The 12,931-nt window shown below is 38.3% G+C and overlaps 1 protein-coding gene across 1 annotated transcript; it reads right to left on the bottom strand.

Annotated features, from left to right (window-relative positions):
* Positions 1-327: 327 nt before the first annotated feature.
* On the bottom strand, positions 328-12,823 carry SKA3 (spindle and kinetochore associated complex subunit 3). The gene is made up of 9 exons (XM_009327884.1): positions 12,721-12,823; positions 11,530-11,594; positions 10,792-10,957; positions 8,665-9,088; positions 5,387-5,484; positions 4,404-4,591; positions 3,990-4,193; positions 3,678-3,796; positions 328-496 (listed from the first exon to the last, which is right to left on the bottom strand). Exons 1-9 carry the CDS (start codon positions 12,821-12,823, stop codon positions 328-330), a joined length of 1,536 nt encoding a protein of 511 aa, XP_009326159.1.
* Between the last annotated feature and the right edge of the window lie 108 nt (positions 12,824-12,931).

Here is a 12,931-nt window from a genome sequence, read left to right as displayed (position 1 = left end):
GCTTTTCAGTGGCTTGGCAAATGGAAGGAATCCATCGTAAAACTGCACAACCCCTGGATTCTGTGCAAGAGAATTGGTGAAACAGCCTCTAGTGGAAGCAGCCCCCAATTAAACTGAATTAAGCACAACACAGAACCGCACTCTGAGTCAATTTTGCCTGTTTTCAGGTGAGGACTGGTCCTTACAGAACTACAGCATTTGCTACTTATTTATCTGCTGTTTATCCAAACTGCACTTTCTGACAGGCCAATGCTGTTATCAGATTCACCCCACAACGAACCAACATGTAACTTTTAAGTTCTTTTGCGTTATTCCCACTCTGACACATTATATTTCTTTCGTGCACAGCGGGAGGAGCCTTTCATTCAGCAGCGATACTGGCTTAAGTGGAGTTTTACCCTCCTCCAGCCCCGTGGCTACATCCTTGGTTGTTCCAGTATTTGAACTTGTGCAGTGTATCAGATGGCCACACAGCCACCTGCGTGAGAACACTGATCTGGGAAGGAAGAAAAAAGACAAAACAAAACACAAAGCTTTCCCTCCCCAGCTTATTTTGAACACAGATCAGTTTCCAACACTGCTTATGCTTTCACTTCTGCCAACTTTTCCCTTCCCCACCCCCGATACTCAAACTACAGCTTAGGCCTTACTGAAACCTAGGTTTTCAAAGGTAAAGCACAACAAACTAAAACTAGTTTTTGTTTTGCTGCTCCGATTATATCCACCTCAGAGCAATGGTCCTTCTATAAAGAAAATAAGTACAAACAGCAAGATTGCTTGTGTTAGGGTAATATCATTGTCCTGGTTTCGGCAGGGATAGAGTTAATTTCCTTCCCAGTAGCTGGTACAGTGCTGTGTTTTGGATTTAGGGTGAGAACAATGTTGATAACACACTGATGTTTTAGTTGTTGCTAGGTAGTGTTTACACTAGTCAAGGACTTTTCAGCTTCCCATGCTCTACCGACTGAGAAGGCTGGGGGTGCACAAGAAGCTGGGAGGGGGCACAGCCAGGACAGCTGACCCAAACTGGCCAAAGGGATATTCCATACCATGTGACGTCATGCTCAGTATATAAAGCTGGGGGAAGAAGAAGGAAGGGGGGGACGTTTGGAGTGATGGTGTTTGTCTTCCCAAGTAACCATTATGTGTGATGGAGCCCTGCTTTCCTGGAGATGGCTGAACACCTGCCTGCACATGGGAAGCAGTGAATGAATTCCTTGTTTTGCTTTGCTTGCGTGCGCTGCTTTTGCTTTACCTATTAAACTGTCTTTATCTCAACCCACAAATTTTCTCACTTTTACCCTTCCGATTCTCTCCCCCATCCCACTCTGGGGGAGTGAGCGAGCGGCTGTGTGGTGCTTAGCTGCCGGCTGAGGTTAAACCATGACAATCATAAGCAAGAAAAACAAAACTAACCAGTAAAACTTCATTTCTAGATTCCACAGCGTCTCATGCCAGCATCATGTCATAATAGATTGAGTACACGAGAACAGTTTAAGATTTCAATTGTCATCCGGAAGATAATTTGTATCTCAAAATATTAATTGAATCCCTTTCATATTAGTTAATGAAATAGCTATGAAATATAGCAGAAAACATTGTCAATAGGCAAGAAAGTGACGCAAGTGGCTTACAGTGAGAACCCCAGCACTGTTAGGTACAACTCTACAGTTCCCTAATGGAGGAAAGGACAGCAGAGCGGAGAGTTGTTCTCAAGTTTAAGGAAAAGACATTTATAAGCCCTTTGGGGAATTTCACTAGTTGAAGGGGGCGGGGGGAATACAGCAAGGTCCAGGACAGTAGTGCTGCTCGTCCCATGTCATGTTGAATGGAGTCTTTCAGGATATCTGGCTTGCTTCAGGGCTAGAAAGCAGCCATGAAGTGCTGTGGAGGGAGAATGCAGGCTGTGAAACCCCTCCTGCTTAGCGCTGGTAAATCTGTCTGGCTGAAAGACTCTTGCTCTGCAGCAGCATACTTTGTACCTTTTTAAGACCATGAAATTCCATGACCCGCATCCAGCCCATTGAGTGGTTTTAGTCTGTGAAGATGCTGGAAGCAGGTCTGGCCTTCACTCTCTGAAGGAGTTGGGTAGAACAAGTAAGTGCTTTTACAGCAGCAGATTATTAGTTTTCCAAGCAGCCACCAAACATCTGAGACAGATTTATTTAGTATTCAGAAGTGTTGATCAAGCTCAAAGACTGACACATAATAATACATATGTATTTTTGAACAGAAGCTAGCACAGAAAAATGACAGTGTGCTCAGGGCAGAACTAGGAGAAAATCAGCTTCTCCAGCTAATTTGATGTACGCTTATCCTGGAATAGCAGGAAAGAGGCACCTTTACTTGATGTACAGTGTCACCAGAACAGCCAGACATATCCATTTTCTGGGGCAACATACTGGACTTTCCCTTTACTGCAACCTAACTACGCTTCTCTACGGCCTACTGCAAACGCAAGCATACACAATAAACATGAGAATCAGGGGAAACAACTACCTCGTACATGACCCCAGTCCTCTTTGAAGCATATATACATATTTAAAAACCCTCAATAAGTTTTGCCAATAATTTCAATAAAAAATTAAGCACAAGTTGTTAGTTCAAACAAGTTTATCCACATCAACCTTTCTCCATTAAAAAAGCTTTTCCTTTGTATGGGTCTTTCCTCCCACCAGTATTTTCTTTTGCTTTTTGAGCTTCCTGTGATTCAGTGATAAGATCCATGAATGTGAAAGTCTCAACGTGGTCTTCAGCTTGGTTTCAGATGTTTGGCTTGAAAAATCCTCTGCAAATATATCCAGAAGAGTTCACGAACTTATTATCTCAATCATATTTTGAATTAGCAGAAGAGACAAACATTGAAAACTTTTTTTTTAACTAACTTGACAAGAAAAAAAGAAAGGTCAGCTAAAGTAAGAGCTTTGCTCTATTTGACTACTCAAATGGATTCCAACTCCAAGTATATTAAGATTCCTACTTTTATCAGTCTCATTCTGGGTTGTTGTGATTATTATTTGACTCCATACATGTTCCTTGCACCTCTTACCTAAGTAGTTTGTACTGACCCAAAGTTTAACAGATAATCAACAAGTATAATATACATTGCATTGAATCAGAAATATCTACACTTGATCAGGTTGTCACAAAAACTTCTTTCTATTCAAAACGATCAAGTTCTTTTTAAAGCTATTATTCCATTGTTCAAAGATTACTCATACTTATTGTAGACTAATTTGATCTCACATACTGTTCCTAAGGTGGCTTTGCATTTCAAAGAACTTTGTCTTTGCCAAAACAACTGTGAAATCAGTCGTGACACTTGTAGTTTTCTCCAATTCCTTAGTTTTATTGCCTAAATTTACTCAGAAGAAAGCATTCACTGGTGCTTTGATTGCCACGGAGCAAAATATACCTACTGATAAAACAGCAAAACTCTACCTTCATTTATTTTTTTTAAAGTTGGAGGATTCAAACACACAATCAATTCTAATATTTGTTCTTTGCAATAAAGGCAGTCAGATACTATCCAAAGAATAGTTATTTAGTTACAGCAACAAGAGCTATTTTGGTAGCTGAAGAGCAAGCAGCTGCATGAATTTCTAAATGCATTAAAGCACCTTCGTAGATCCTCCAAATTAAATTACTTAACCAAATTTGTAAAATTTAAATCATACCTGTTCTCTTTGTTGCAGTAATCAGTGAAATCACTTTCATATCTTGTAGTATTTCCTGCCTTGGTCTCCCTTTCCTTGGCTTTAGAAGAGTCTACTTTATGATTATACTTGGACAGAATCTACAGGAAACATTAAAAGGTAATGACAAGAATTATCTAAGAACTCAAAACAGATTACAGTTTATACATTTTTAATAAGTAGCAGAGAACTCTTTCTTTTTAAAGAACAAAATTTGATAGAACTAAGCCCTTTTAATTTTACTATTTTGATATTAAAACTATTTAGAGGGAAAAAAAAAGTATATTAGCTAACCTGTAGAACATCATCTGGTATCCTTGTTATTTCTGGAGGTGGAGGAGTATTGAGTAACTGGTCATAGTGTTTTATTTTGGGAGGAGAAGGGTCTCCAAAACGTTTAAGATACTCATCAGAGCTCACAGCAAAAGGAATGCTATCTTCTACGTATTGTTTATCTGCTGCATCATTCTTAGTCACCAACTCAATCTTTTCCCCCTGCTTTACCTGCTGCAAAAGAGGTATTAAATGCCTTCAGTTAATTTACTTATCTTAGGTAAAGTATTTAATAGATGTTCTTACAAAATTACCATTAGAAAGATCTTCTACAATGACATAAGAAAAAGTAGTATTGGAAAAGAATCACAAAGTGACATTTGAAAAATTGCTTATGGTAAAAAGTGTGTGAAAATGTACATAATTGCTATTTACTACCTTAGCTTCTGTTTTTAGCCATCTTGTTTCAAAATCTGGAAACTGTGGTGTTCCTGTATGACTGGGAAGAGGCAGTTCATTTGTCTCTGGTGACCTTGATAATACTGTACTATTTGTTCTGGAAGGGTTTTTCACATCAGGAGTACAGAACACAAGTATCATAGGAGAAGCCATCCACTCAGCTGCTGAAATTAAGCGGGGGGGCGCACAGGATAAAAATAAAAACACACACACATAAATATTATCAGTTCCAGTGCCCCAGTTTAGTTTTCTAAGTCTATTAGTTTTTAATATATTTGCATATTCTAAAACACCTGTATCATTTTAGCTGATATTTTTAGTATGACAAAGCATCCAAATTACAGAATTCCATAAAAGCAAATGCAAAAAAAAAAATCTAGTCCCACTACTGAATATAACTGAAAAAGCCCAACTTAAATCAACATTGCTTTAGCTTCCCATATATTCAATTGTCACTATGTTTGTCCCAAGATCTTCACACATTTTCAAGAGAACATATTACATCTCTCAAAGAAGTTTTAGCACTACTCTTGAAAGATCTAAGTTACTGTCTTGTTAGCCTCTTCCAAAGCAATTTCTTTCCTATCTTTAAACAGATCTAATGGGTACTCTCAGGGAAAAAAAAAAAAAAAAAAAAAAGGCTAAGTTGGCAAAACAGTATTTTTATTTCAAATAAGGATAAGTTGCAGTTACAAAATGATGGATCCCTCTGCATAATTCTAGATGGATATGAGTAGAAGAACGAGCAGAGATTTATACTGAAGTGAGAAACTTTCCCATAGAAGCCCCCAACATTTCATTTGCTAGACATTAATACTCATACGAGTGGGCCTGAATTAACTATATTTAACCAGAAACACAGTTTAAAAGTTTACTGTGTGTTTACAATGCATTTACACATGTATTATGCAAAAAATGCATTTATAAATAAATAAATATTTCACATATTTTTAACTTACCATTCTCTGTCACTTTTGGTTTTAGCCCAGGAGTAACCATGATTTCCCTGGATGTCTTTTCTCGTACACTCACTTCATGATCATCTTTTTTAACCAACCTGAAAACCAAAACCCTCAATTAGCTCTCAAGTAATATGAAGAAATCACAGTTAAAGGAATACTGTCAACCTGATCACTTTTCTAGTATTTGTACATCAACATGCAAGTCAAAAATTCATTTCCTCAAAGATGATTTTTTCACAGATTTTTCATCTAGGATTCTACTACAGCAATTTGTAGCATGCAAATGTTCAGTCCATCCACAAATTATCAAATACACTGAGATTTCAATCCAAGGCATTAAAAAAAAAAAACACCCAAACAACCCCCCCCCCCCCCCCCCCCAAACAAACAAACACAAACATGTCCAGGGTAGGATCAATTTTCTTTGTCCCAGATGATCAATTTGTGTTAGGCGTACAGTCTATTTTATTTTGAATTGCCTGTTGCCTACAAAATTCTAAACAAGAGGAAATCTTTTTGGCTCTTAACCTACTAACATTATTGTGAACACTAGAAGATTTCTAATTCAATTTTTAAGTTTGAATAAGATTACTTATGCTAATTGCTAGCTAACTTCAGAGTGAAAAGCCATTTAATATCAATTCCACAAAACTAGACACTGAAATTTTTAAAATTCTTTTTTCATATCCAAGATACTCTAGTGGAAGAAGGGTGTAGGCAGTTAAGAGACAATACCGGACAAAAAGAAGCCGCTTATCGAAACTCTGCACAAAAGTGTGTCTATAAGAAAGTTATTTTAAATGTTTAAAAAGTTATCTTAACTATGAGAACCAGATATACAAAGCCTAAGCTTAAAAAAAGAATCCACTTGAGGCAGTATATTTTACTTAGATGAACACATCTCAAATTTTGAGTTAAAAAAAAAAAGTAATTTTTTAAGTCAGTTTTACCTTGGAAGTATTATAGATACCTGAAACCATATGATTTTTAGTTTTTACAATGGAGAAGAACAAGTATAACAAAAACCACTTTTGTTCAGACACTTTCCTTTTTTTTCCCCTTCTTTTCTTTCATAATTACTTTTGGTTTCAGTTTTGTAGTAGGTGCACTGAAGTATATTGTTCTTTTCACCTGCTTCAAAACTGAAAACCTGAAAAACACAGTTGGAGGAGTTGAGGTCTACTAAATATTTTTTAAGAACTTTGAGATTAATTTTTAAAGTGGTTTTCACACAATGCACAGCTGCTAGACAGATTTCAGCTAGGTACAAGACCTGGCTGGCACAAGCAAAGGATGAGAAAGGGCAGGGCTGTCTCCAAGTAAGTCAGAATTATTACCTGTCTTTGTATCTGGAAACTACAGGTATAAAGCTAGCTCATTGGTACTAATTTTTTTGCTTATCTGATCCTCGGGGAAGAGATTCTGGACATTATCCAGTGTTGGGGGGAGGAAATCTTTTTTTTTTTTTTTTTTTAAATTTGTTGGCTTAGTGTTCTGCCCATTTAACATGCTGATCCTTCTCACCAAGACGTGAGATGAGTGCTTTTTGGAGGCAACAAGCTGTTTAATTGTTTCAACCTTTCTGATCAAACCGCAAGCTAACCCTAACTTCACATTGCAAAATAAACAAAACAGATAAGCTAAAAGACAGTTAAACAACATTTTAACTCTAATGACTTAGTGTCATGACCTCTCACATATGCCACTAATTCTGAATCCATACGCAGCTTTAACTTTAGTCACAATTAGAGTGTGTCCGTCTGTTTTGGTCATTAATAGCGATGATGTGTTAAAGAGCAATGATGCTGTAACTAATTCTCAACAGAATTTTCATATTCTCATTATGGGTATGGAAGACTGCCAGTGCGATTTTTTTTGTTTATTATTATATATAAATATCACTACTGGACCGTCTAATCATTTCACTAGAAGCCACAGAAATAGAATCTACATTCGTGGATGTAGATTTATAAATTACAGCCATAATTAAAGGTGAAGACCACATTTAAAACAGTTCTCATTAAATAGGAAAAGTAGTACAAAACCACAAAAAGTTATAGATATCAATAGAACTTAAATTGTGTGATAAGCTGAAACTATTTTCAAAATATTATTTGAGAGGGAATGATTTTTGAATTAATATCTTTCAGGATTCAGTAACAGTTTTCCTGTTATTACAATTCCAATACTATAAAGCTTTATAGACATTATAGTATTCACATAACTATTTAAAAGGAGAGATCCCAAAACTATTTTAAAAGAAAAATGTATCTTTTCACTCTCCCTTCCCCCGCACCCCCCCCGTAATCTTAAAATTAAAAAAAACACTCCAAATTTAACTATTGCAGTAAATTGGATGTTTGGGGACAAAGTCACTTAAGTTGGCATAGTTCTGAAGAACTTCACACCTATGCCTATATTGCAAATATCAGGGATTAAAAAAAAAAAGAAAAAAAGTTGAATTATTATTTCCACAACTTGCTTCAATACGGTTCTTGTTTTTTGAATAATTTCTCTAAATACCAAATATTTAGCTGCAGAACAGTGAGTTTCTTTTAAATACTGTCAGCTTTTAAAATTGAATGCATTGCTAATACTAACTATAAAAACACGATCTAACTACCTTTACATTACCTTAGAAGTATAGAAAAATACTTCTACTTCTACTGCTAAGGTGTTCTGCACCTCATTGCTGCAAATTCAATTTTAATTAGAACAGTGAAAATCTGAAGAGGTCTTTTCAACAGAAGACTGGAGCAAAAAGAGCTAACAGTTTGTAAGGTCAGGCTGGATAACGTAAGAGATAATGCTCTGTTTCTACAATGAGGCATTTTACTGAATGCTTTAGAAGTTTTTTTTACGGGTCTATCTATATTCCTGAGACTTTTGAAACCTTTAAATTGGTTATGTAATATCTACTGCAGACAACATGTCCTCAAATCCAAATCCAAGGTTAAGGAAAGCAAAAGATCACAGATTTACTGTGCATTTTCCCTTCGTAAATAGATTGTGTATGGAAGGTTCTTATCATGGTGCAGTCAAGGGAAGGAGTCTATCAGAGATGTGTTTCAAGGCAGCGTTTGGCACTGCAAAGGGTACATGAAAAGACGTGTAGAGAGTTGAATAAAAACACAGGACTAACCAGCTGGTAGATAATAACATATCACCTGCTTGAAGAAAAAGAGAAGGGCCATAGCAGCAAGAAATTAGTACAGCAAGAAGAAACTACAGAAAATTCAGTAGAGAAACAATGTGAACTTAAGTAATTTACTCACTTCTTGCTTGTCTGAGCAGTTTTACGAATAAGTGACATCGTATAATCTTCATTCATACACATGGTATGCTCACTAATGCCAAAATGTTCAAGTTTTGGTGTTACACACTCATAATCGTCCATCTTTAGCATACATTTTGGTGTTTTGGGCAAAATACGGGGCGTCTGTGTTTTTAGTGGAGTCCTGTCCTTTGAATTTTCTCGATATGCATTTGTTGCGTGTTGTCCTTTCACTGCACTCCAAGGCCTGGAGAAAGCATATTGTGAAAGACCAAAATCAGAAAGCTGGGGGTTACGCAGTGGGTCTTTGGGCACCAGTGGCTTCTCAGTACAAGCAGGAAGATGAGGTACATTGTCTGCTTTTTCTGCATCAGATTTATTCTGGACAGACACCTTCGAATCACTGTTAACTTCTTCCTCCTCTTCTGTTTGAGAAAAGTAATAACAATTACAAAAAATTACGTCAGAAGTTTGTTTTAAGAATTTATAAAATGAATTGGTACTTCCCCCCCAGCTCAAAATTTTTTATTTATTATTGTAAAAAATAGATTCCTTCTTTCATTTTAAAGCACTGAACCTGAAGCTACAACAGATATCAAAAGCTCATATCAGGCTAAGCTATATTTATAATATAGGTCACACAGTTACTGAATTTCACTCTATTGGCAAATATTATTTCTAGGAAAAATGAAATGGAAAGATTTTTACACAACAGTATTTTTAATAGAATTCATCTCCCTGCATGGAGCAGGCAGGAAGTGCTAACCTTAAATATATTTATTTGTTTTTATTTCAGTGCAAGAATGGAAATTCATTAAAAATGTACAACATAAATGACAATGAAAACAAAATTTGTCTAGAACTGAAAATGTTTTTGGGGAAAGAGCAAAGGCTGCACACAGTACTAGAATGCTCATTCTTCAGAAAAACAGTATTGAGGAAAGGTTATGAAGCAGCAACTCAAAAGTCATGAGAGAGGGTAGCTTTTTAGATAACAAGAAGGGTCCATTGCAGACATAAGCAAACATGTAATTTGTACATTTCCGTAGTTAGATAAACTGAAACACCCCAAAATATTTGTGAATTTCTGCATGATGTAAGAAGCGGTGGGGGGGGGGGGGGGGAATCTAAAAAACAGGGGTGGGGGGGGGGGGGGAAGCTATTTAAAATAATATAGCAGAGGCATTACCTTTTTATGTGTATTAGTATTACATATGCAGATACACTTAGCTTAAAAATAAATCTTAAAAATTAAATTAACCTTGTAGCTCTGTTTGGAGTCTTCTTTAAAGGCAGAGAGAGGACAGCAAGGAAGGTACTATAAAATTGGAGCCTTCTGCTGTATCTTTGTAAAACAGCTGTAGTAGCTGAACTCGGAGGTCAACATGGTCCACAACCACAATTTTGTTTTGTGTAATGACTGGATAACGCTTGGGGGAAAGTTCAGGCATACCCTGCCAAAGGCTTCTTGAAGGTTGATGGGGCCCTCGATACCGAAAGGGGTATGTGTAGTACTGACAGTTGTAGTATTTTAAACTCGTTTGGTATATCTGGATTTTTCACACAGGTGCGTGTGTGCTTTCTGACTGGATTAAGGATGTCGTCGTCCCCCCCCCCCCCAATGATCAAGCTAGTACTGCTTCATAGATTGCCAGTGTCACCTGATCCCCATATGTGCTTCTCTTGTCCCATTTGTGCTATGGAGCACATTATTTTAAGATTTTTCTCTATGGTGATTTAAGTTAATGGAATCATCACAGATGAATATGAACTAATTTAGATGCATCTACAATAGTTTCCCATGCATGAGAAGCTGAAGCAGCATAATTCTCTGGGTTATGAAAACATGTTTGCTAACATGTTTTCTGAATGCAACTATTACTGGAGAAAGAAACTCCACACGCTAACTTAAAAGCATGCCAGGAGATCTAACTCTAAGTTTTTTGTATTTTGGTTTATTCTTATGGCACCAATCACAACAGAATCTTTTACCCTCTGGATATTATTATAAAGCAAATAACATAGATGTACTTGATCTCTTAATTAATAGAAATATACACATAACTAAAGAGAAACATTTTAGAAAGTTACATTTGTCTTCACATACTGCATTGCCAAGAAATATTACCTGTAGAGTCTTTAACATGTGGTTTGTAGCCATATTTCTGGAACAGCTCTCTTATTTTTCCAAGATCTGCTGCATTTCTTTGCATCAATATTTCACTTGCCTTCATAAAGTCATTAATTGCTTGTTTTTCAGAGCAACTCTTACCAAGACTGGCATTAACATCTTCCTTTGGGGGTGAAGGGGGGGGGAGAGAAATGTAGAAATATTGGTTTACAAATCACCACATGATAGTTGTTTACACATGAAGTGTTTTGGGAATAAGTATTGAACTTCAATTCAGATGAGGATTAGCAGCAAATTTAGGTCTTATCTGTACCTGAAAAAACTTCTGTGAAGATTGTCTTTATTTTAAGTGCTGGTCATTGAACACAAACAAGCATACAACTCTTCTGTAGGGAGCTGCTGCTCCTGAATCCTTCTCCCCTATACCTACGCCTTGGCACAGCTACAACCTCTCTGTTACCTTTGTCCCCTGCTGATCCAAGCGACAACAGTGATTGCAAACTAATAAACACCGCTAAATCTACTTTGAGTCACCCACAAGTTTTTGGGCACTACCCCAACATCCACAGCCACTTTGAAGACTTAGAGGTAAATGAATGAAAATAAGGGTCAGAACTGGTGACTAACAAAATTGTATTGTGGCTTAATGATCAAAATAGAACCATAAGTTTATGGACACCCCCCCCCCCCCCCCCCTCTCCAATTTTTCAAGAAGGAAGTGAGTTAAGACGTTACCTTCAGAGTCCTGATTTCACAATGGAGGTCATGTAAGACTCTTACTGGAGATTCATCTTCATAGACTTTGATATGCATGTTCACATAAGAAGGTTTGGGAAGAAAAAAGGAGTATTAGTATTTTAGCATGCAAGTACATTCTACATCAGAACGTAATCTGTATTAGAGATGTCGGAGTCGCATGTTTGAGAAAGAGAATCAAGATAGAGAAAATCAAAGAGAAACTAGTTCACATCAGGTACCTTGCACAGCACGAGACTGCAATTTGCACAGTATATTAAGCTACACAGAGAAACTGCACAGGCTTCCATTTTACTGTTGCAGCTAATACTGTAAAGATTAATGTATGGCAGATGTTGGTACAATAGGTAGGTCCCTGGGCTATCAAGGATTATTTATGCTGAATTTTTATCCTTAAAGAGCTTGAACTTGAAATAATAATAAAAATTGAAAAAAGCGATATAGACAGCACTGAAAAACGTACATCAACAAAAAGCTGAATTCTTCCGCCTTATACGCATGTGGGCAGATGTTAATATTGTTCACTTACACATGCAGCAGACATTACTTCTTTCACTGGAAATCAAGGTTAATGCAAATAGTGTAAAAGAGGACACCTGCTATGCGACAAGACATAGCACAGCAATAAATCCAATTAGAAGCTTGAGCTATCTGTGCAGAGAGAACAAGCCCTGCAAATACGTTTTCCTGTCTCAATCCATGAGAAGAGTAAAAGCAAGAATGTGATTCCCTGTTCATCCCGTTTTTCCCCGTAATAAAAGCTCACCTACGCACTCACAAAAGCGCTCAGAGAGACAATGATAAGAGGGGGAGCCCAAATCATACCCTGCCGAGCTACTCCCAGGCCCGTCTCCGCATGCCTAGAGGAGCATAGGGGCACAGCGGCAGGCGGGAACCCAAATCGAGGACTCCCGATAAACAACCGCCCCCGCCCTCCCCCAGGGCTATCCCAGCAGAGCCGTCAGCCCCAGCGTCCAGGCGTGACACCCATCACCACGAGTCATCGGGAGCAACTCTCCAGATCACCTTCCGGACTCGGGGTCTTGCCGCCTGGGGGTGGGACGGACACGCCGGCAGGAGCTCCGGAGCAGGGCTGCGGCCCCAGGAGCGGGAGAGGCCCCGGCGGATTCGGCCGCCCCGGGAAGGAGACGAGGCAAGGCCTGCGCTTACCCGTGTCCTCTCTGCGTAGGGCCCGCTCGAGCTGCCTCGCCTCCTTCTCCAGCGTGAGGGCTAGGGCGCGCAGCTTACCGAAGAAGTCCCTCGACACGTCCATCGCCCGCGGGGAAGGGGAGCGCCAGAGGGACAGCGCTGGCACCACCCGGCGAGGGCCGCCCGAGCCCGAGCCCCGCTCCCTCCGACTAGCCCCAGGCCACGCGAACGG

Source organism: Pygoscelis adeliae, unplaced genomic scaffold (assembly GCF_000699105.1).
Source record: "Pygoscelis adeliae isolate BGI_AS28 unplaced genomic scaffold, ASM69910v1 Scaffold14, whole genome shotgun sequence".
In the NCBI taxonomy this organism is placed as follows: domain Eukaryota; kingdom Metazoa; phylum Chordata; class Aves; order Sphenisciformes; family Spheniscidae; genus Pygoscelis; species Pygoscelis adeliae.
The sequence above is the reverse complement of the archived record's forward strand: the minus strand, read 5'-3'. Positions and strand labels throughout refer to the sequence as shown.